Below are 19575 nucleotides of genomic sequence, written 5' to 3'. Positions count from 1 at the left end.
CGGGATGCCAGAATGGACTACGCCACTTGACTAAAAGTAGATGCAGTGGCGAATCCACCGCTCTTCCTTGGCTCGGTTTCTCCATGACCGTGTGTTTGTGTTGCACAAAAAACATTAGTGCCGTCTGTCAGGTGCCATTTGACTCACAGGTGGAGATAGCATTTGCTGCGTCGCCACTCCTCTGCTCTGGCAGGTAATATGCATTGCACTAAAGGTACCTGCACCCTTCAGACGCAGTTTTCTCTTAAACAAAGTATTTTTTTTTTTTTTGGCATGAAACAAGCTCTGCAAGGTTTCTTGAATAGTATTCTAACAGTCCATGTTGACGTAATATTTACCTTTAGTGACCCTTTAAGAGACCTGTAAAGCAAGCGTGCCTTTGTGTTGGAGTCCTGGAGCATAATATTTACGAGGTGCTACGTTGTGCTTCCTGTGTAGGTTTCAGAACTCGACCGTGTGAAACCATGCAGAAGGTTGGCGGCAGTGTGTCATCGGGACGGCCCATCAAGTGTGTGGTGGTGGGTGATGGCACTGTGGGCAAGACATGCATGCTCATCTCGTACACCACAGACTCATTTCCGGGTGAGTATGTGCCCACCGTGTTCGACAACTATTCGGCGGCCATGATGTGCGATGGTGTGCCTGTCAGCCTGGGCCTCTGGGACACTGCTGGTCAGGAGGACTACGACCGTCTCAGGCCCCTCTCGTACCCACAGGTGGGCCGGCTGTGTTATCGTTTGAAATGCTGACGCACAAATTCCCACATGACACCATTTCATCGAGTGAAACTCATGTCGCGAAAGTGTCAGATGAACATGATTATGCAATCTTAGACTGAAGACCCTGATTTGTAGATATTTCTTTCAATGAGTGGTAATTGCTCTCACAACAGTAGCAATTGATGGGCAAGTTTGTGGAACCCTTTGTAGTCACATGGAATTATTGAACCCTTTATGCCACTCTAGTTCATTTGACATTGGTTAATAATGTTTTCATCGATTCACTGATGATCAAGGATTCTCTGATGTGATTGCTGCACCAATTGTACGAAACTGCACGAAGAGGTTAAGCAGACTGCATCCGGCTACACAGTCAAATAGTCAAATTTGAAGATTTTTCCCTGCGTAGGTCATTTTTGCCGCTTTTCAGAAAAAAGGTAAAGGTGGACATGCTCGAATTATCATTCATTCTCTCCAAGTGCACTACCGTTTTGTTCTCATGAGTGGATGCGTGTTTTTTTAGAGAGATGGGGCAATCTTTATTCGTTAACAAATACACGCATGGGGGTACATATTCAGAAGTATGTCCCATAGCACATGGCTGAAAGGAGACCTCCTGTCAGAGATTAAATGGAGATAAATATAGAAAATGGCAAAAATAGCATTAAGTAATTAGTTGTGACAATGGAAACACATCAAATATACATGAGTAATATGCACCGTAAGAATATAAACAGTGAATAATGCAAGGGCACAGAAAAATTTAAAAAGAAAGTGACAACAATGTAGTAATGCAGATTATTTGCACATTTTAGAGTGAAGAATAAATGAAATAACCTCATTCTTAAGTGCTCCTAAAAATAAAAACGTATGGTATTCCAAAACTGAACAGCTGCAAAAATAACAGTATGTTTGCCATTGTTAGTGGGTACACATTGTAGTAAAAAATTGTTGTTCCAGGCAAACCTAGTCGGGTATCTAACCCGACTAGGTTTGCCTGGAACAACAATTTGAAAAAGATATTTTGCATTCTTGCAATGCATCAACTACTATGGTACCTTTTAGAGACTTGAAAATAAGAATTCCCAATTTATATTTGAACAAATTGCACACTAATGATACACAATGTTGTTGAGATAATGAAGATTTGCTGGTAAACGGTGGGCTGAATTTTAGAATATGAATGGCTTAGCTTTGATGGCTTTAGAATGGAAGTATGTGAGATGGATAGGTATTTGCCCATGATGGATACAGTTCGTAGCATGACTGTGGATGAAGGTGTAGTGCACATCTTAAATAAAGTAGGTGGTGGCGGTGGTGGTGGTAAACTTTATTGAAAGGGGAAAGGGGGAGGTGGCTGAGGGATCGGGCTCAAGTAAGGCCCTGGGCCTGCCTGTCCTTCTCCGCCCAGTCCACCAGTTCAAGCTGTCGGTCGACGTCCCCGGAACTGAGCCAGGCTGTCCAGTGAGTCTCGCTGCTGACGGGGGGATGAGAAAACGGGAGCAAGGTGCATTCCCACATTATGTGTTTGAGTGTCTCTGTTTGTGAACAGAGCCTACATAGGTCGCTTTCCTTGCCCCCTGTAATTTTGTTAATGTACTTTAGGTGTGGGTATGTGCTTGTCTGAAGTCGCCTAAACGCGACTGCTTGCGTTTTATCGAGTTGCTTGGCCGGTGGTTGGAGCACGCGACGCCTCAAACGATGGCCTCTGGGCTATTTCATGATAAGTTTTGCAGGGTTCCTCGTGTCTCTCCACCTCGTTCATATTGTCCGCAGATGAGGCTCGGCGCGCGAGACCTCGAGCCAAATTGAAGAATGGTCGCGCTTTTATCATGTTCATATACTGTGAGCTGTCCTTTGTTTTATATATGAAATGTGATGGGAATACTTGAGATGGACGTCAAGAACAATTCCCACAAATGTGTATTGAGGTGTAGTAAGCAGGCTGTGGCAGTTGATACTAAACTAATTACAGGAGTAGGTAAAAGAGGGTTCTCATTAAGTGGAAGACAATTAACTGTTTTATTAACACTAATTATTAAACCATTAGCTATGCTCCAGTTGTGAATATTGCTGAGGCCAGTGGTCAGCTTGCTGGTTAACATATTGATGGACCTGTCACTTGTGACAATAGTTGTATCATCTGCATACAAGAAAGGTTGAGTGGATGTTAATTTTGCAGTGAGGTCATTAATATTAATAAGGAATAAAAGGGGGCCGAGTATGAAACTTTGAGGGACACCTTTGTCAGTGGATTTAAAAGTGGAAAGAATGTTAGAAATACAAAAGGCTTGCTGTCTTCTAAATAAATAGCTTCTCATTAGTTCATGTGCACTATCTACCATGCCAATTGAGTTAAGTTTAGCTAAGAGTATATGAAGAACTATAGAATCAATGGCCTTGGAGAGGTCAATGAACAGGGCACTGGTAAAACATCCCGAGTCTAGGGCATGCTTAATATAGTCGGTATAAGAGAGTAGTGCACAATCTGTCGAAAAACCTGCGTGAAAACCAAATTGTTTAGTGGATAAAATACCAAACTTAGTTAAATATTTAGTCGCTTCTTGATAGATTTCTCTTATTCTTCTATACGATGAAAGAATGGCAATAAGTCAGTAGTTGGAAATGGAAGCTCTATCCCACTTTTTAAACACTGGGATAATCTTGGCCCTTTTAAGCTGTGAAGGAAAGATGCCAATTTTAAACATAATATAAATTATATGAGCGAGTGGAATCAAGGTGTGGAATCGAGAAACTGGTTGAATGTTATCAAGACCAGCACGTGTCATCTTTAAGTGATTAATAATTTCTACTACTTCATCTGGGCCTGTTGGAAAGAGGTAAAATTACTGAAGACTTTTTCTAGATGTTAGCCCGTAGTTCCGAGACAAGAAAGGGGTTTTAGCCTGCAGGGTGTTTACCAACTGGGAAAACCGCAAATACTCAGGGAATTTCTGCGTCTATCAGGGAAAATTAGCTGTAATATTATTGAAAGGGAACGAAAGTAGCGCTCGAAAGTAGTAGTAATGCTCCCTTGAGTAACAGAGGAATCGTAACGAATCGACTTTGATGCCGTGTTGTTGGCTTGAGGAGTTGGCAGTGTACAGTCGATGCCTGATTTTTGGGACATGCCCGATGATTCGGTTGGCTTTGTGGCACCATCACGTACCCCGTAGTCAATGTATAAAAACACTTTGTCATCCGATTTTTGGGACTTTTTGCCGTGACCGTAGGTCCGAAATGGCATTAATCAAAGACACCGCCTCCGCCATTTTTATTATCTTGACGCCTCGAACTGGCCATAGCCTCCAGTGGCATAGCCAGAAATTTCATTTGGGGGGGGGGGGGGGGGGGGCTCACATTAGAGTTGGCCTCCTCCCTACAGAATTTGTCGAGGGATCAAATACATGCATATTAACTGCATTGCCATTGCCAAACGTGTTGCACATGAATTCTTGGACGCTACACAATATCAAGACATGTATTTTTTCATAAAGGAATATATTCGCATGTGCCAAAAATTGTGCCAGAAATAAGTGATGTCAATGCTTCCATGTTTTTTGTCTATTTAATACTCAATGAAAATATCACACGAACTTTAGAACTATATCAGTTCAAAACGAGCAAAGCAGTGCATGCCGCTGATATGATAAAGGTAAGGGCCGTGAAATGAGTAAGTTGAAGACAAATGTTTTAATGAAACTTTGTCATTCAAGAACCTTGTTTACATTTTTGTAAATATGCAACGGCCAGGGAAAAATCTCAATGAGACTGTCCTTCGTTCCAATGTATTGCGCAAGAGCAGCTGTTACCGACCGTGTATTGTAATTGCACCAAAATTATAATGTGTGTGTGTGAAGTGATTTTAGAAAGAATGGAAGAGATAAGTGCAGTGCTGTCACTGTCTCTCACAGGAGGACACCTCAACAGCACTGCACGAGGAAAGGGGTGTGGGGAGAAAAAGATGAAAGAGAAAAGGAGGAGGTGGCAAAAAAGAGAGAGAAAAAAAAAGAACATAAGCGAATGGGGCTCAGAGCCGGGCTCTTAGTTGTGTCGAACTGCAAAAGTCAAGTAGTGCTGCAAGCGCACTCTTGACGATAGACGAGTGGGCAACAGGAAAAAGCAGCGTGTTGGTTGTGTCGCAAGGCAGTCCGAAACGCCGATACGAAGAACACAAGTCTGTACGCTCCACACTGAAGGCAGGACAGTGAAGTAGGAGGTGCCCGAGCGTCTCGACATCGGCACAGTTGCTGCACACGGGGCTGCCCTTTCCCTGCAGCCTATGTAGCCTGGCGGCCATCATGTAGCAGTCACCGCAATAGAGATCACAGACAAAAAGCAGGAGTTCTGCAATATATGCATTAGAAATGCGAAGATACAATGGAATACACAAATGCGAAGATAAAGCTTGATAAAGGGCAAAAAGAAAAGTGTCACTGGAAACAAAGTTCACTGCATGTATCCACAAAACCTTGCAACAAGATATTTCAATATACATAGCTGCTGAGCAGGAGGTCGCGGGATCGAATCCCGGCCACGGCGGCTGCATTTCGATGGTTGCGAAATGTGAAAACACCCCTGTACTTAGATTTAGGCGCATGTTAAAGAACCCCAGGTGGTCGAAATTTCCGGAGTCCTCCACTACGGCATGCCTCATAATCAGAAAGTGGTTTTGGCACATGAAACCCCATAATTTAAATTTAAATATACGTATAAGTAACCAATAAATCTACGTATCTAAGCAAAAGTCACTATACAGGGTGTTTAAGCTAACTTTAGCCAGAGTTTAAAAATATGCTGATGGACTCTAAGACGGCGCGACCAAATGCATGTTGCTCACTTTTGTATGTAATGTGTCACGCTATTTCTTGTATTTTGCTTAAAGGGACACTAAAGTGAAAAATGATTTCTTCTGCATCAGTAAATTACTGTTCTACAACACCAAAAACACCACTCCTACAACGACAACACGTTTGGTAAGCCAGAAAAGGCGCAAGGACGAAATACGGGTGGCGACGCCTGCTTAAGTTCCCGTACCTGGGGGCTGTGACGTCTTGGATTTTGATGGCATCTTCTAGGGCCTACCAATTATATATAGCGGTACAGATTGACTACATTGTGTTCTAAAGGAACCAACTATTAAACATGGCAAATTTTGGGAACCTTTATTCAGCCAACGCGGCCCAAATGCGAAAACATACTTTGGAATCCCTGACGTCACGCTGACGTACCGGCGCTGGTGTTACGGTGCGAAATTCAAATACTGATACTTGGACCTTCATTTTCTCATCTAATAATCAAACTATTTTTTTTTAAATGACTGCCTGCAGGGTTCTTAACAATGCTTCATTAGTCTAAACTGATTTATTGTTTTGCTTTAGTGTCCCTTTAATTAGATTTTTAGTCATGATTAATTAACCAACTTCTGAAGTAACGAAGCTAGGTAAAGAATTCCGATTAGAAAGTTGCAGTGGTTTGCAAAACGTCTGAATAAACAGTTTCTATCTTTGTATCTATTAAGTATTGGTGTATTTCAGCTTACTGATGATGCCCGTGAAATACAAAACACCATCGTGACATGCCCGCTTGCGCGTTGTGATTGCACTACTCCCAAACGTTCCACGCAGTGTCAGCCATAGGAGTGCTGCCACTCAAAAAGCGATAAGGCAGCAATGCAAGTGTTGACTGTGCCATTTACGCCAGCAATGTGCTACCCTTGCAAAAGTTTATACCGATAAGCAAGCGCAGCGGTTATTGCTTGTGCCGGGAAAGAACAGTGCAGCGGTAAGTTCAAAATTGTTTTTTGAGCATGTACAGACAAATATTCAGGACCCTGTTTCTGGGCCCCCTGCAATGAAGTTTGCCTGTACGTGTCGCGCCGCCTAGCAGAGGCAGTGAGCACCCTCAAGTAGCCCCTCACCGTCATTTCACCATTGTCCGTGGTGCGCTCAGGCCCGCCCAAATGCCTGCTTTTCCAATTTTCCTATGGCTTCACCACGGCCTATCAGCAGCTCCTCCCTGAGAAGTTTGAACAAAAAGAACAAGCACAGATACTACTGCGTTAAGGAATGTCATAACCGCAAAAGGAATGTCGGCGTCAAATTATACCACTTCCCTTCAACACTGGTGAAAGCAACCCGGCGGCTGAAGTGGATTGTCCCGGTTCGTCTCGGTCTTGCGAATTTCTGTTAAACGAACTGAGCCGTAAATGGAAAAAAAAAAACAAGAAAAATATAGTAAAGAACCAGCAGTGGCATCTGTGAAAACGCACAATAAAGCGTCAACTGCAAAAAGCGGGTGAACCGATTTCCGCTGTTGTAAATTAGTTTAAATAGTTGTTTAACTAGTCTTGCTGCAAAACAAACTCTGTGCTTATGTGTCAAATCTAGCTTCTTAAGCGCTCTGTGCACACTGTGCATCTTCCTGCGCCAAGGTCAAGATGCGACTGCTGGAACCGGGCTCATTCATGCCGATGTTTTCTTGCACTTAGAACAACAGAACTAAGGTTGGAGTACACTGCAGCACACATTAAGTATTCAAAAATTAGCATTTCACTGGTGCACACTAGCACACATTTGTTCAGTCTTCATGTTGTATAGTCTCAGCTGATTGTTCTCTATTATGTGTCACTGGTAATGCCCTCTCACATTCGAGCCCGAACGACAATACTAGAATACGGCGAGGAGTTACGGAGTCGCCATCTGTCGGAAGCGCCTCCCTTGCGTAGTATGAGGGTTCATGTGGCGCGCTTCTCATAGGTTTCGCTTACGGCGCTCAATAAAAACACCATACGGCAGCCCTCCTGGACATTTATGTAGGTACTCTCAAAACGAGGGAAGTTTTTGACTGTCGATATAATAATCTTGGGCAAACTGAAAGCACAGAATCGTTTACAGGTGCTATCTCTTTACCAAATATGTACAGTGAACGCCACTGTGCGTCCTCGCCGCGGTGGAGTCTCCAAAACCAGCTTCTTGCCCGAAAGGTAGGCAAATGCTGAGAGTAAACTATGTGAAATATGTTCTTTTCTTATAGTGGGCTGTCTGTATAACCAAATGGAGCATAACAGAATGAAGCCTCAGTGCAGCAATCGCACGGGTTCGCAGCTACCGACTGTGCGTCTGCATGTATGTCCGCGCACAATGTTTTGTTTCACTGTGAGCGCGTTTTCGCACCGTGCCGTGAGTTTCAGGCCACAGCGTGTGAGCATTTGACAGCACAATAGCAACCATTGTTGCGTGGACGCTATCAGAACTGTCCAAAATAATTTCGTTGTAGAGACTTCGATGCCTAGGCGACTAGACGTGTTGTGCCTTCGTGACGATTAAATCTTTTCTTGTCTTCGAAATTCTTGGACAGTTCAATATTATTTCTCAAGTTGCGTCGCACTATATGTTTATCGGTCTTCTCAGCGTGCGATTTCCCTCTGCTTCTTTTTCGTAATCCAGTGCATTAATTCATAACACAAACATGGCCATATGCCATGGCTTTTTTTAATGCGCTTCTTACTGCTCCCTTTCCATTCTAGTGAAATTGCCAGAATCTAGCATCAACAAGTTCATAGACCTAATAAAGCAGTATTACATTAGCCGGGCAGCGGGCGCGGGTGAGCGTCTCAGTGTGCGTTTTCTGCTGCTCACCGAACATCGCGCAGTCTCGGCACCATAGCAGAAATATTCCTCGCGTCTGTGCTTGCTGCATACCCGAGTTGTAGCTGATGGCTGTCTGCTGGTTCTAAGTTTCGCCAGCTAAGATTCACGCAGCTCCTTGCCCTGTGGCCACGTGTGAATAAGGCTGACACCGCGCTCCAGTGCATACTTCCGGCACTGTGGCACCGAGCAGTAGCCTACCATGCTGCACGCCTCCAAAGGCAGCCAATACCTATTGTAGTACTTTCAAATGTTGTCAAGCAGACACCCAAGGCGGTAAAGCCTCAACAGTTAATCAAAACCGCGACGCAGGTGGGACTTTAAACTTTCGTTTTTGGCTCGCTTCGGTGCTTCTGAAACAGCCGACGTGGCCACTGTGTCAACGTGATTTCTCATCTCGCGTCACGCCAACGGTGGCGCCAGCTTTTCCAGTGGTGGAGCTCGCCCCTAATATGCTCGAGGCACTTCGTCAACTGAGAAAAAAGCACTTACCTGCCAATTCGCCAAAACCTCTACAATTGTGAGGTGCAAGGCACACTCCAAATAATGAAGCTACAAATGACAGTTGAAAAGCGTCCACGGCTGTATTTGCTCACTTCAATGGCATAAAATAATGATTTGTTAATTTACTTTGAGTTCAACATCGTAAGCATGCTTGCTTTGTTGTCACAAACATTTTGCAACGCGGTGGTTGCTTAGTGGCTATGGTGATGGGCTGCTAAGCACGAGGTCGTGGGATCAAATCCCAGCCATGGTGGCCGAATTTTTATGGGAATGAAATGCGAAAACACCTAAGTACTTAGATTTAAGTCCAAGTTACAGAACCCCTGGTGGTCCAAATTATTCCGGAGTCCCCCACTACGGCTTGCCTCATAATCAGATTATGGTTCTGGCAGCTAAAACCCCATAATTTAATTTAAGCACCTCACTGCAATGTCTGTGCTGTTTACTTCTTTGACACGATATACATGGTTGTAGTTTTCAAACAAGCACTGTAAAAGTACGCCTTCGTAGCAGTGGCTGCCTCGGTGTTTTGTGGAACAGACACGGTAGTGCTGACGGTTGAGCCGATTGCTGTGCTGCCTGACCATTGAAGGTAGCCCATAGGAGGCTATGAACCGGTCGTAGCCTACTATATTTTTTCATGCCCGCCCGCTGACAGGAGGAACAAAGCGCGCCGTCCGTACCGCCTAGGTCATGCGCCCGCCACCAGATCGCGCTGCCTACCCATACCCTGTATGGTACCGTACCCCCATATAGTAGCAATACTTCGCGCCATATCATCGCGCCTTCGGATGTAGCGGGTGCTCCTGTGCTCGAGGATTCAGCAACGTCGTTTGTAGCTAAGTACTCTTTTCTTTGTGTTAGCAAGTAGCAAGTAGGGGCGCAAATTTTGAATTCTTGGTAAGCGTAGTAAACATACCTGCCTTTTCTAGGTCTGGCGGTTCCCCCGTTAGGCCTAAGTGGTAGGCGGGACCTATTTGATAGGCTTATTTATCTTACTGAGCTCTTCGAAGTGACTCTTAAATGGAGTCATCATCATCATCAGCCTCGTTACGCCCACTGCAGGGCAAAGGCCTCTCCCATACTTCTCCAACAACCCCAGTCATGTACTAATTGTGGCCATGCCATGCCTGCAAACTTCTTAATCTCATCCACCCACCTAACTTTCTGCCGCCCCCTGCTACGCTTCCCTTCCCTTGGAATCCAGTCCGTAACCCTTAATGACCATCGGTTATCTTCCCTCCTCATTACATGTCCGGCCCATGCCCATTTCTTTTTCTTGATTTCAACTAAGATGTCATTTACCCGCGTTTGTTCCCTCACCCAGTCTGCTCTTTTGTTATCCCTTAAAGTTACACCCATCATTCATCTTTCCATAGCTCATTGCGTCGTGCTCAATTTCAGCAGAACCATTTTCGTAAGCCTCCAGGTTTCTGCCCCATACGTGAGTACTGGTAAGACACAGCTGTTATACACTTTTCTCTTGAGAGATAGTGGCAACCTGCTGTTCATGATTTGAGAATGCCTGCCAAACGCCCCCCAGCCCATTCTTATTCTTCTGGTTATTTCAGTCTCATGATCCGGATCCGTGGTCACTGCCTGCCCTAAGTAGATGTATTCCCTTACCACTTCCAGTGCCTTGCTACTTATCATAAACTGCTGTTCTCTTCTGAGACTGTTAAACATTAGTTTTCTGCAGATTAATTTTCAGACCCACCCTTCTGCTTTGCCTCTCCAGGTCAGTGAGCATGCATTGCAATTGGTCCCCTGAGTTACTAAGCAAGGCAATATCATCAGCGAATTGCAAGTTACTAAGGTATTCTCCATTAACTTTTATCCCCAATTCTTTCCAATCCAGGTCTCTGAATACCTCCTGTAAACATGCTGTGAATAGCATTGGAGATATCGTATATCCCTGCCTAACGCCTTTCTTTATTGGGATTTTGTTGGTTTCTTTATGGAGGACTACGGTGGCTGTGGAGCCGCTATAGATATCTTTCAGTATTTTTAAATACGGCCCGTCTACACCCTGATTCCGTAATGCCTCCATGACTGTTGAGGTTTCGACTGAATCAAATGCTTTCTCGTAATCAATGAAAGCTATATATAAGTGTTGGTTATATTCCGCGCATTTCTCTATCACCTGATTGATGGTGTGAATATGGTCTAGTGTTGAGTAGCCTTTACGAAATCCTGCCTGGTCCTTTGGCTGACAGAAGTCTAAGGTGTTCCTGATTGTATTTTTGATTACCTTAGTAATTACTTTGTAGGCAACGGACAGTAAGCTGATCGGTCTATAATTGTTCAAGTCTTTGGCGTCCCCTTTTTTGGATTAAGATTATGTTGGCGTTCTTCCAAGATTCCGGTACGCTCGAGGTCATGAGGCATTGCGTATACAGTGTGGCCAGTTTTTCTAGAACAATCTGCCCACCATCCTTCAACAAATCTGCTGTTACTCGATCCTCCCCAGCTGCATTCCCCCTTTGCATAGCTCCCAAAGCGTCCTTTACTTCTTCGGGCGTTACTTGTGGGATGTCAAATTCCTCTAGACTATTCCCTCTTGCATTATCGTCATGGGTGCCACTGGTACTATATAAATCTCCATAGAACTCCTCAGCCACTTGAACTATCTTATCCATGTTAGTAGTGATATTGCCGGCTTTGTCTCTTAGCGCATACATGCATACATCTGATTCTTGTCTATTCCTAGTTTCACTGCTTTTAGGCTTCCTCCGTTCCTGAGAGCCTGTTCAATTCTATCCATATTATAGTTCCTTATGTCAGCTGTCTTACGCTTGTTGATTAACTTCGAAAGTTCTGCCAGTTCTATTCTAGCTGTAGGGTTAGAGGCTTTCATACATTGGCGTTGCTTGATCAGATCTTTCGTCTCCTGCGATAGCTTACTGGTCTCCTGTCTAACGGAGTTACCACCGACTTCGACTCCTTAATGATGCCCATGAGATTGTCGTTCGTTGCTTCAACACTGAGGTCCTCTTCCTGAGTTAAAGCCGAATACCTGTTCTGTAGCTTGATCCGGAATTCCTCTAGTTTCCCTCTTACCGCTAACTCATTTATTGGCTTCTTATGTACCAGTTTCTTCCGTTCCCTCTTCAAGTCTAGGCTAATTCAAGTTCTTACCATCCTATGGTCACTGCAGCACACCTTGCCGAGCACGTCTACATCTTTTATGATGCCAGGGTTCGCGCAGAGTATGAAGTCGATTTAATTTCTAGTCCCACCATTCGGGCTCCTCCACGTCCACTTTCGGCTAACCCGCTTGCGGAAAAAGATATTCATTATCCGCATATTATTTTGTTCTGCAAACTCTACTAATCATTCTCCCCTGCTATTCCTAGAGCCTATGCCATATTCCCCCACTGACTTGTCTCCAGCCTGCTTCTTGCCTACCCTGGTATGAAAAAATGGAGTAGGGAGTGCTAAAGTTTTATTTTTGTTTGGGATAGCGGTCGAGGTCGGCTTTGCTCAAGTGATTTGGCGGACTTGCTTGTTGAGCCTAAGGACGTAGGCCTAGCGATGAGACTGAAGAAAGGGAAGGCCGCGGGGGACGGGGAGCAAGTGCAGTGCGACGAGTGCCTGCGCTGGTGTTTCCTCAACGAGACCAGTTTCCAGAGTTTAGCAGATGCGGAGGGGCTAGCTTTACGTGCAGGCTGTGCGAGGGTGTCAGGGAAGCAGTCCAAAAACTGGAACGAACTTGGGCAGCCAAGTTTGAAGGGCTTAAAGCAGACCCAAGGGAGGAGCGGGAGAAGCGGGTAGCACTGCAGGCGAAAGTCGCCGATTTGGTAAAGGTGGAAGCGGTCCAGGCCGTGCAATTAGTAAGAACCATGGCCGAGCTTGGAGAAGAGAAGGAAAGGAGCACAGAACTGGAAAGGCGGCTCTATGCGCTTGAGGCACGAGCAGCAGAGAATGATGGGTCGGGACATCAAGCCGGTGGCAAAAGCCCATAGACCCTACAGGCAAAGTGGGAGGCAGGGTGGCAGAGCAAGCAGTCGTCGGCTCGCCGCCGGTGTATCGGCATAGTTATAGTGAAGCAGCACAACACACCCCTAGTGAGGCGACGCTGCAACCACAGGGGTGCCAGCGAGCGCGAGGAGAGGAGGGGAACAAGCTAACACCAAGGAATGAGGTCATAGTCAATTATGAGAGGCAGCATAATCTGGAAAATAGGAGGGAGGAAGGGAATACCCTAGTACTTATTGGTGGTGACTCAAATATGAGAATGTGCAAAAGAGCTATAATGGAGCGTGCAAAGGGTGATAAGCGGATAGCCGTCAGGGTGTTCCCAGGCAGGACAATGGACGCTGTACTGAGAGAGATAAAAAGCAAGCTTTCTAAGAATGTTGCAGAGCGCAATTTGGTAGTGGTAGCAGCGGGGCTAAATGATGTCCTGAATGGTGAAGCCGCAAAAGTAGTGGAAAGATTAGCGGAGGGAGTTGACGATTTAAGGGCAATAGCACAGCAAGTACAGATCATGGTATGCACAGTGCCAGAGGTGAAGGGATGGAACGGAAAAACTACCAAGGACGTTGTGGCTGTCAATCGAGCGATAAAAAACCTAAGCCAGGAGAAAGGCTTTGAAGTGGCAGACATAAACAGAGAAGTGCATGGAGCAGGCTTTGGCGGAGGCTTTACACGAAATGGCATCCACTTTAATGGAAGGCTAGGAGCCGAGATTGGCTGGCGCCTGGCAGGCTGGGCAGTAGCTTTTCTAGGAGGTCCACTGCGTCTTGGGTAGTAGGGGTAGGTAGAAACAATGTAGAAAGTGTAACAATAGGGGCAGATGCCAATAAAATGACCACTAGGAGGTCCAGGAAGAAAATTATACAAAAAAGAAATTTAACACCAGGATCAGGTACATAAACATGCAAGGCAGTAGAAAGAGAGCGAAGTAGTTAGAAATAGAACAGCAGTTAAAGGACGAACAAGTAGGTGTATACGCACTATGTGAAACACATCTTTGGGATCTAGAAGACCCACCGTTTATTGAAGGCTACATCTAGGAAGGGAGCAACAGAACAACGGAGAAGAGAGGAGTAGCTATGCTGATACATCAAGGAACAAATTGGCAAAGAATAAAGTCAACTTGCAAAAAACATGTCTGAGTATCAGGTACAATTGCTGGTAGAAAGACATGGCTAGGAGAAGAAGAAGAAGAAGAAGAAGTTTATTTACCACATAAGTACACTGATATATACAATGCGGTAGGGATGGCTGGATAAAAGCTGCATAACGGCAGCTTGACTAGTCCCACCTCCCCATGAACAACAGGCAGCAACATGACAAGATATTCGTAGTACATTCTTGTGGCAAGGTCAATATATCCATATTCACAGACGCATATATATACACACATTTATACATTATATATAAATACATACACACATGCACATACGCATACATGTATGCATGAAAACCAGAAATGACAACTTAGAAATAGCAAAGAAATACTTTTCAACCGACAAACCAAAAAGTTAATTATTCACAGAAATTTTTGCAGTAATGTGTTCTTGGATATATGGCGTATATCGGCGTATAGTTTATTTAGGGACAGGGGACAAATACAGGCAAGAGAACAAGTATCTAGTGAAGTGTCTCGATGACGATATAAAGCAGTTTGGAGAAGGTGCCGATATTTGTCTGCTGGGTGACATGAATGGCCACATCGAGGATCTGGATGGATACACAGATTGTAATGGGAAGTTGATGCTAGACTTCTGTGAACGACACAACCTTTTTATAGTAAATAGAGAAACTAAGTGTGAGGGACAAATCACGTGGGAGTCCCGTAACAGACAAACGACCATTGACTACTGCTTAATGTCGCAGGGATTGTATAGCAAGCTAGCAATAATGGAAATAGACGAAGAGGGGAAGTACAGCCTCGGAAGTGATCATAAGCGTATTAGTCTGCAGTTAGGAGCCCTGCTCCAAAGAGAAATGCAGGGAAGTCAAAAAGAGTACGCAAAATTAAATGACGAACAAATAGCGCAAATAGCAGCCGGCATAAAGGAAGCAATAGAAAAACAGCCCATGGAAAAGTGAGAATATAAGCAGTTAGAACTACTCATTAGTATAAAAATAAATGATGTAAAAGGAGTAAACCGCTGGAGAGGAAAGAGGAAGCCACGATGTTGGTGGAATAAGGAAATTAGGGAGGCCATCGAACAACGACGGTTGGCATCACAAGAACACAGAGAAGCAAAGAGGGTGCAGTTATTTGAAGAGGAAATAGGCCAAAAATGGGAATCTTATTGACAAAAAAAAAAAAAAACAAGTGCAGGTCCTCGTCCAGGCTAAAATAAAGCAGTCCTCTGATCGTCGGCTGGCTGAAGTTTGCGATGCAACTAAAGGGGGGTAAAAAAAAATTCTGGAACCATATAAGCTGGCTGGGTAAAGCGAATCACAGGAAGCAGGAACAGAATCACCGTGCCGAGGGAAATTGTTTAGACGGAGATGACGCTGTGAACTACATTGGTTCAGTTATAGCCAAGTCATTTAGGAAAGACGATAGGGTAATTGACCCTAATGAGGGATCAACACAAGATAGCACAATAGAAAACAGCTTAGAACTGACCAATCTTAACTGGAAAAAGGCGGAAGCAAATGTTCCAAAATGCTTGTCTGCTGGGATAGACAAAATTCCAATCAAGTTAATTAATGAACTTGGCCAAAGAAGCAAGGAAAAGCTGATAAAAGCATTGGAGGCAGTCATAAGAAATGAGCAAATTCCGCACAGCTGGAAACAGAGTAAAATGAATTTGATTTATAAAGGGAAAGGCGATAAGAACATAAAATCCTTCCAACCAATTACGATAACATCAGTTATATATAGGCTGACGATGTAGGCGGTGAAATTAAAAATGCATTCATGAATACAAAGTAATAAAATACTTGGAGAACTTCAGAACGGGCTCAGAAGTGGTAGGCGCTTAGATGATAGCCTGTTCATGCTTACCCAGTGCATAGAAATAGCTAAGGCAAAAAATAGACTTCTGTATTTAGCTTTCCTGGACATAAGCGGTGCATACGACAACGTGAACAGGGAACTCCTGTGAATATATTAAAAGATGAAGGTATCGGTCATGAGATAATCGATTTTCTGAGGTAATCGATCAGGAAATATATCGAGAAAATAATGTTGAAATAACATGGGAAGGAATTAAGAGTAGGACAACTGTCGAGGTACACAAAGGATTAAGGTAAGGTTGTCCTCTATCACTGCTGCTGTTCGTGCTTTATACGATAAGTATGGAAAGAAGGCTACAAGGAAGCAATCTAGGGTATGATCTGTCGTATAGATTAGGCGGACAGGTTGTTGAGCAACGACTACTGGGTTTAATGTATGCAGACGATATTGTACTGTTAGCAGATAGTCAGGAAGATTTGCAAACTCTGATTAATTACTGTGGAGAGGAAGGAGACAGTCTAGGTTTCAGATTTAGCGCAGCTAAGTCCGGTGGGATGTTTTTCATTGAAACAACTGATCAGGAGCTTACAATACAAGGCCACGAAATACCCAGAGTGGCCGAATACAGATATCTCGGGGTTGGGATAAACAAAGGGCAGATGTACATGGAAAAGCACGATCAGTCTCTCATAGCAAAAAGGCGAAGAGATGACGGGATAATGAAACATAGGGCATTGTGAGGGTACAACAGGTATTAAGTACTGAGAGGTATTTGGAAAGGAATAATGGTGCCGGGGCTTACTTTTGGGAATGCGGTCCTGTGCTTAAAGGCAGAACTTAAGTCGAGACTAGAAGTAAATCAGAGAGCTGTTGGAAGATTAGCACTAGGTACCCATGGGAAAACCACAAACGAAGCATTACAGGGGATATGGGCTGGGCATCGTTCAAAGCACGGGAAGCTCAGAGTTAAATCCTATACGAAAAACGTCTGAGGAAATTGGATGATAACAGGTAGGCAGCTAAGATCTTTAAATACCTATACAGAAAGAGCATTGACTCACAGTGGCGGTAAAGAACTAGGAAGCTAACCAGTAAGTATGCCAGACACGGGGACGGAGAAAGACAGAGCATTCGCTTTGTTCCTTTTATTCACGAGGCCAACGGAAAGGCTTCAAACTCGTGTGGTGCAGTGCGTTTTTCTTTCCGCTTTTGGCACGTGTTCTGGAGCCATGGTCGCGAAAAAATGCAAGAATTGGGATTTTTCAACAAAGGCGGACATCATTCGACGGGTGGAGGCTGGCGAGAAAAAGTCGTCGGTCACCGCGGCATTTGAAATTCGCCGCAACCCTCTGAGTACAATCCGGTAAGGTGGACCTCCTCGGTGCCATTCAAATGCTGGCTGGTGCTTGGAACGACGTGAAGAAAAGCACAATTGTGAACTGCTTCCGCAAAGCAGGCTTTGTGGTAGCTGCAGACATGAATGTCTTGACAGTGTAGACGACGCTGGATGCCTGGACAGCGAATTTCGCGAGCTCTCAGCATTCCCAGGTGCCATCCCAGGCGGCGTTACAGCACGCGATTTCGTCAGCACTGACGACGGCGTGCAAGCTGTAGCGGATCGTGCTGATGCGGAGATTGTGGTTGACATCATAGGTGACGAGGACGCAGACTCGAGCAGTGGCATAGGTTCCGACGAAGAGGACCGACGACCATGCACTGCAGCTGAACTTTCATCAGCTTTCAGCGTCATTCGCCGGCTGTTGTGGCACAATGGAAGGAGCTGGCCTTTCTCACTTGGACACTGTCAGCAAGCTTGAGGACAGCTTAATAAACTTGATGGTGCAGAAGAAAGGTCAGATTTTTTTCTTCCGAATTAAAGTGCTCTGGTCATCGCGCTGTGGTTTTGTGTTTTTACGTGCCTTGGAGGCACAGATCAGTAAGTTCCTGTTAGTCACGACATTGGGAAACTGCCTTGGGATGTGTGGAGTTGTTAGAGAAGCTTTTGACATGCATATTTTATATTTCGAATTATCGATATATCGAACTATTTCGCGATACCCTTCTAGTTCGATATACAGTGGAACCCCGTTCATACGTTTTTCACCGGACCGAGGAAAAAAAGCGTAACAGCCAGGAAAACGCAACAGTGAGGAAAGCTCCGAAAGTGAATGAAAAAAGTGCAGCTTCAACTATAGACAATTTATTTCCACAGAGTGAGCTTAGGACTTAAATAGAGTCTAGAATGGTGGCCTGCCGTTTCTTTCGCTCGCTAGAAATCACCACACGTTTCTCAATAGCCTGGAAGGCCGCATTGCTGTCAGCGTCGCTGTGAGGTGCGACGTACCTGCGGAGGAGGTCCAGAGCCGCAACGGCTTCTCCAAAGCTAGGATTTGGCAACTCCCCGGCATCATGCGGCTCGTGCTCCTCGTCGTCACCGCACCAGGCAACGGCAACAGACGAATGAATATCCGCAGGAAATTTTGCCCTCTTTCGCGTAATCATGCTAACGTTTGTTTAGTATTGCTGCGGAGCGCGCGCGTCCGAGCAGCCCGGTTGCGCGCAGCGCTGCTAGCGCTGCGTGGTTTCACGAGAAATGTAAACAAGAGAGGAGAGCTGGCCCGATAGATGGAGCAACGCCAACTTCCGGCTTCTCTTTAGCTATAGCTTCCCGAAGAGTGACGTCAGGGCCTCTCCTGAGTTTCCTTCCTCCGTGAGTCAACCCTCCCAACAAACCATGCGGTGACCGTAATCACAGTGATGATTGTCAGAGCATTTTTCACGAATGGCCACCTAGTGGCGGCCTCTCAAACTGGCGTGTGGCTCCTTGCAGCCAGTTCAACAGCCAAGCCCGGCCAAGCCCGGTCAAAACTCGTCAAAAGCCAAAATGGTGGTTGGAGCGCGTTGCTTACTTTAGCCCAGGCGGGTTCGGGTTGCGACGCATCATGCGGGAACGTTTTCACAGCTACTACGTAACCGCGGGGTTCCTTATACATTGGATCCTATGGAAGCTATGCCGGGACCGGATGAAAGCGACGTAGCAGCCAGGAAAACGCAGCAGTGAGGAACGTAACAACGGGGTTCTACTGTATCCGGTATCGACTGCACGCGCTGTAGAAGACCTGAGCGCTGCAGGTCAAATTCAACATGAACCTCCTTGATCAACGCTGTGGTCACTCGCAGTTTTGAAAAGAAAGGTGGCTTCAGCAGTAACCTTAGGGTCCGCATTTGTCAGAGAGCCAAGCTTTGTATATGGTATCCTAACGAGCTGAGATCTGAAAAGAGGCGTTGTGAATAAATTGAATGTTCTTTACATGTCAAAACGTGTGGCAGAAAGCTGCCATCTTGGCTTAAACATTGGTATAGTGGTACTTTCTCCAGCATCCCACACAGAAAGTGTGGGTGCGATTCCTGATGGATGTGCTTCTCTTTTTTTCTCTGTAATTCCTTTTCCTTTTTTAGATTCTAAAGTAACGAGAACATTATCACATTTATTTAACCACTATGATAGAATCAGCTCAGAATAGAGCCGCTCGATTCATTTCACAAAATTACAACTGGAACGAAAGTATAACACAAATTAAAAACAATCTATCAATTCCTTCTTTCCCAACACTCGTTGGGATGTCGCACTTATATTGTTCTTTCCTTCCCAACACTCATAGGGATGTAGCACTTATATTGCTGTTTCACAAGTACGTTCACGGACCAAGGCCTTCACCAATAGCATTGCAAGTTTCTCCATTCAGCTCACGAAGATTGCATAATCATCTTTCTTTCT

At 44.9% G+C, this 19575-nt stretch overlaps 1 protein-coding gene across 2 annotated transcripts in view; it reads left to right on the top strand.

Moving 5' to 3' along the window:
* The window catches only part of LOC142573191 (ras-related C3 botulinum toxin substrate 1-like), a 70853-nt gene that overhangs the window by 8034 nt on the left and 43244 nt on the right, over positions 1–19575 (top strand). For both annotated transcript variants that reach the window (XM_075682780.1, XM_075682779.1), the window contains exon 2: positions 439–716. In XM_075682780.1, coding sequence (XP_075538895.1) covers positions 465–716 — 252 coding nt within the window. In that variant the 5' untranslated portion in view covers positions 439–464. The remainder of the gene's footprint in view (positions 1–438; positions 717–19575) is intronic.

The sequence above is a fragment of the Dermacentor variabilis genome, chromosome 2 (assembly GCF_050947875.1).
Source record: "Dermacentor variabilis isolate Ectoservices chromosome 2, ASM5094787v1, whole genome shotgun sequence".
Classification (NCBI taxonomy): domain Eukaryota; kingdom Metazoa; phylum Arthropoda; class Arachnida; order Ixodida; family Ixodidae; genus Dermacentor; species Dermacentor variabilis.
This window is presented reverse-complemented; position numbering and strand designations above follow the sequence as displayed.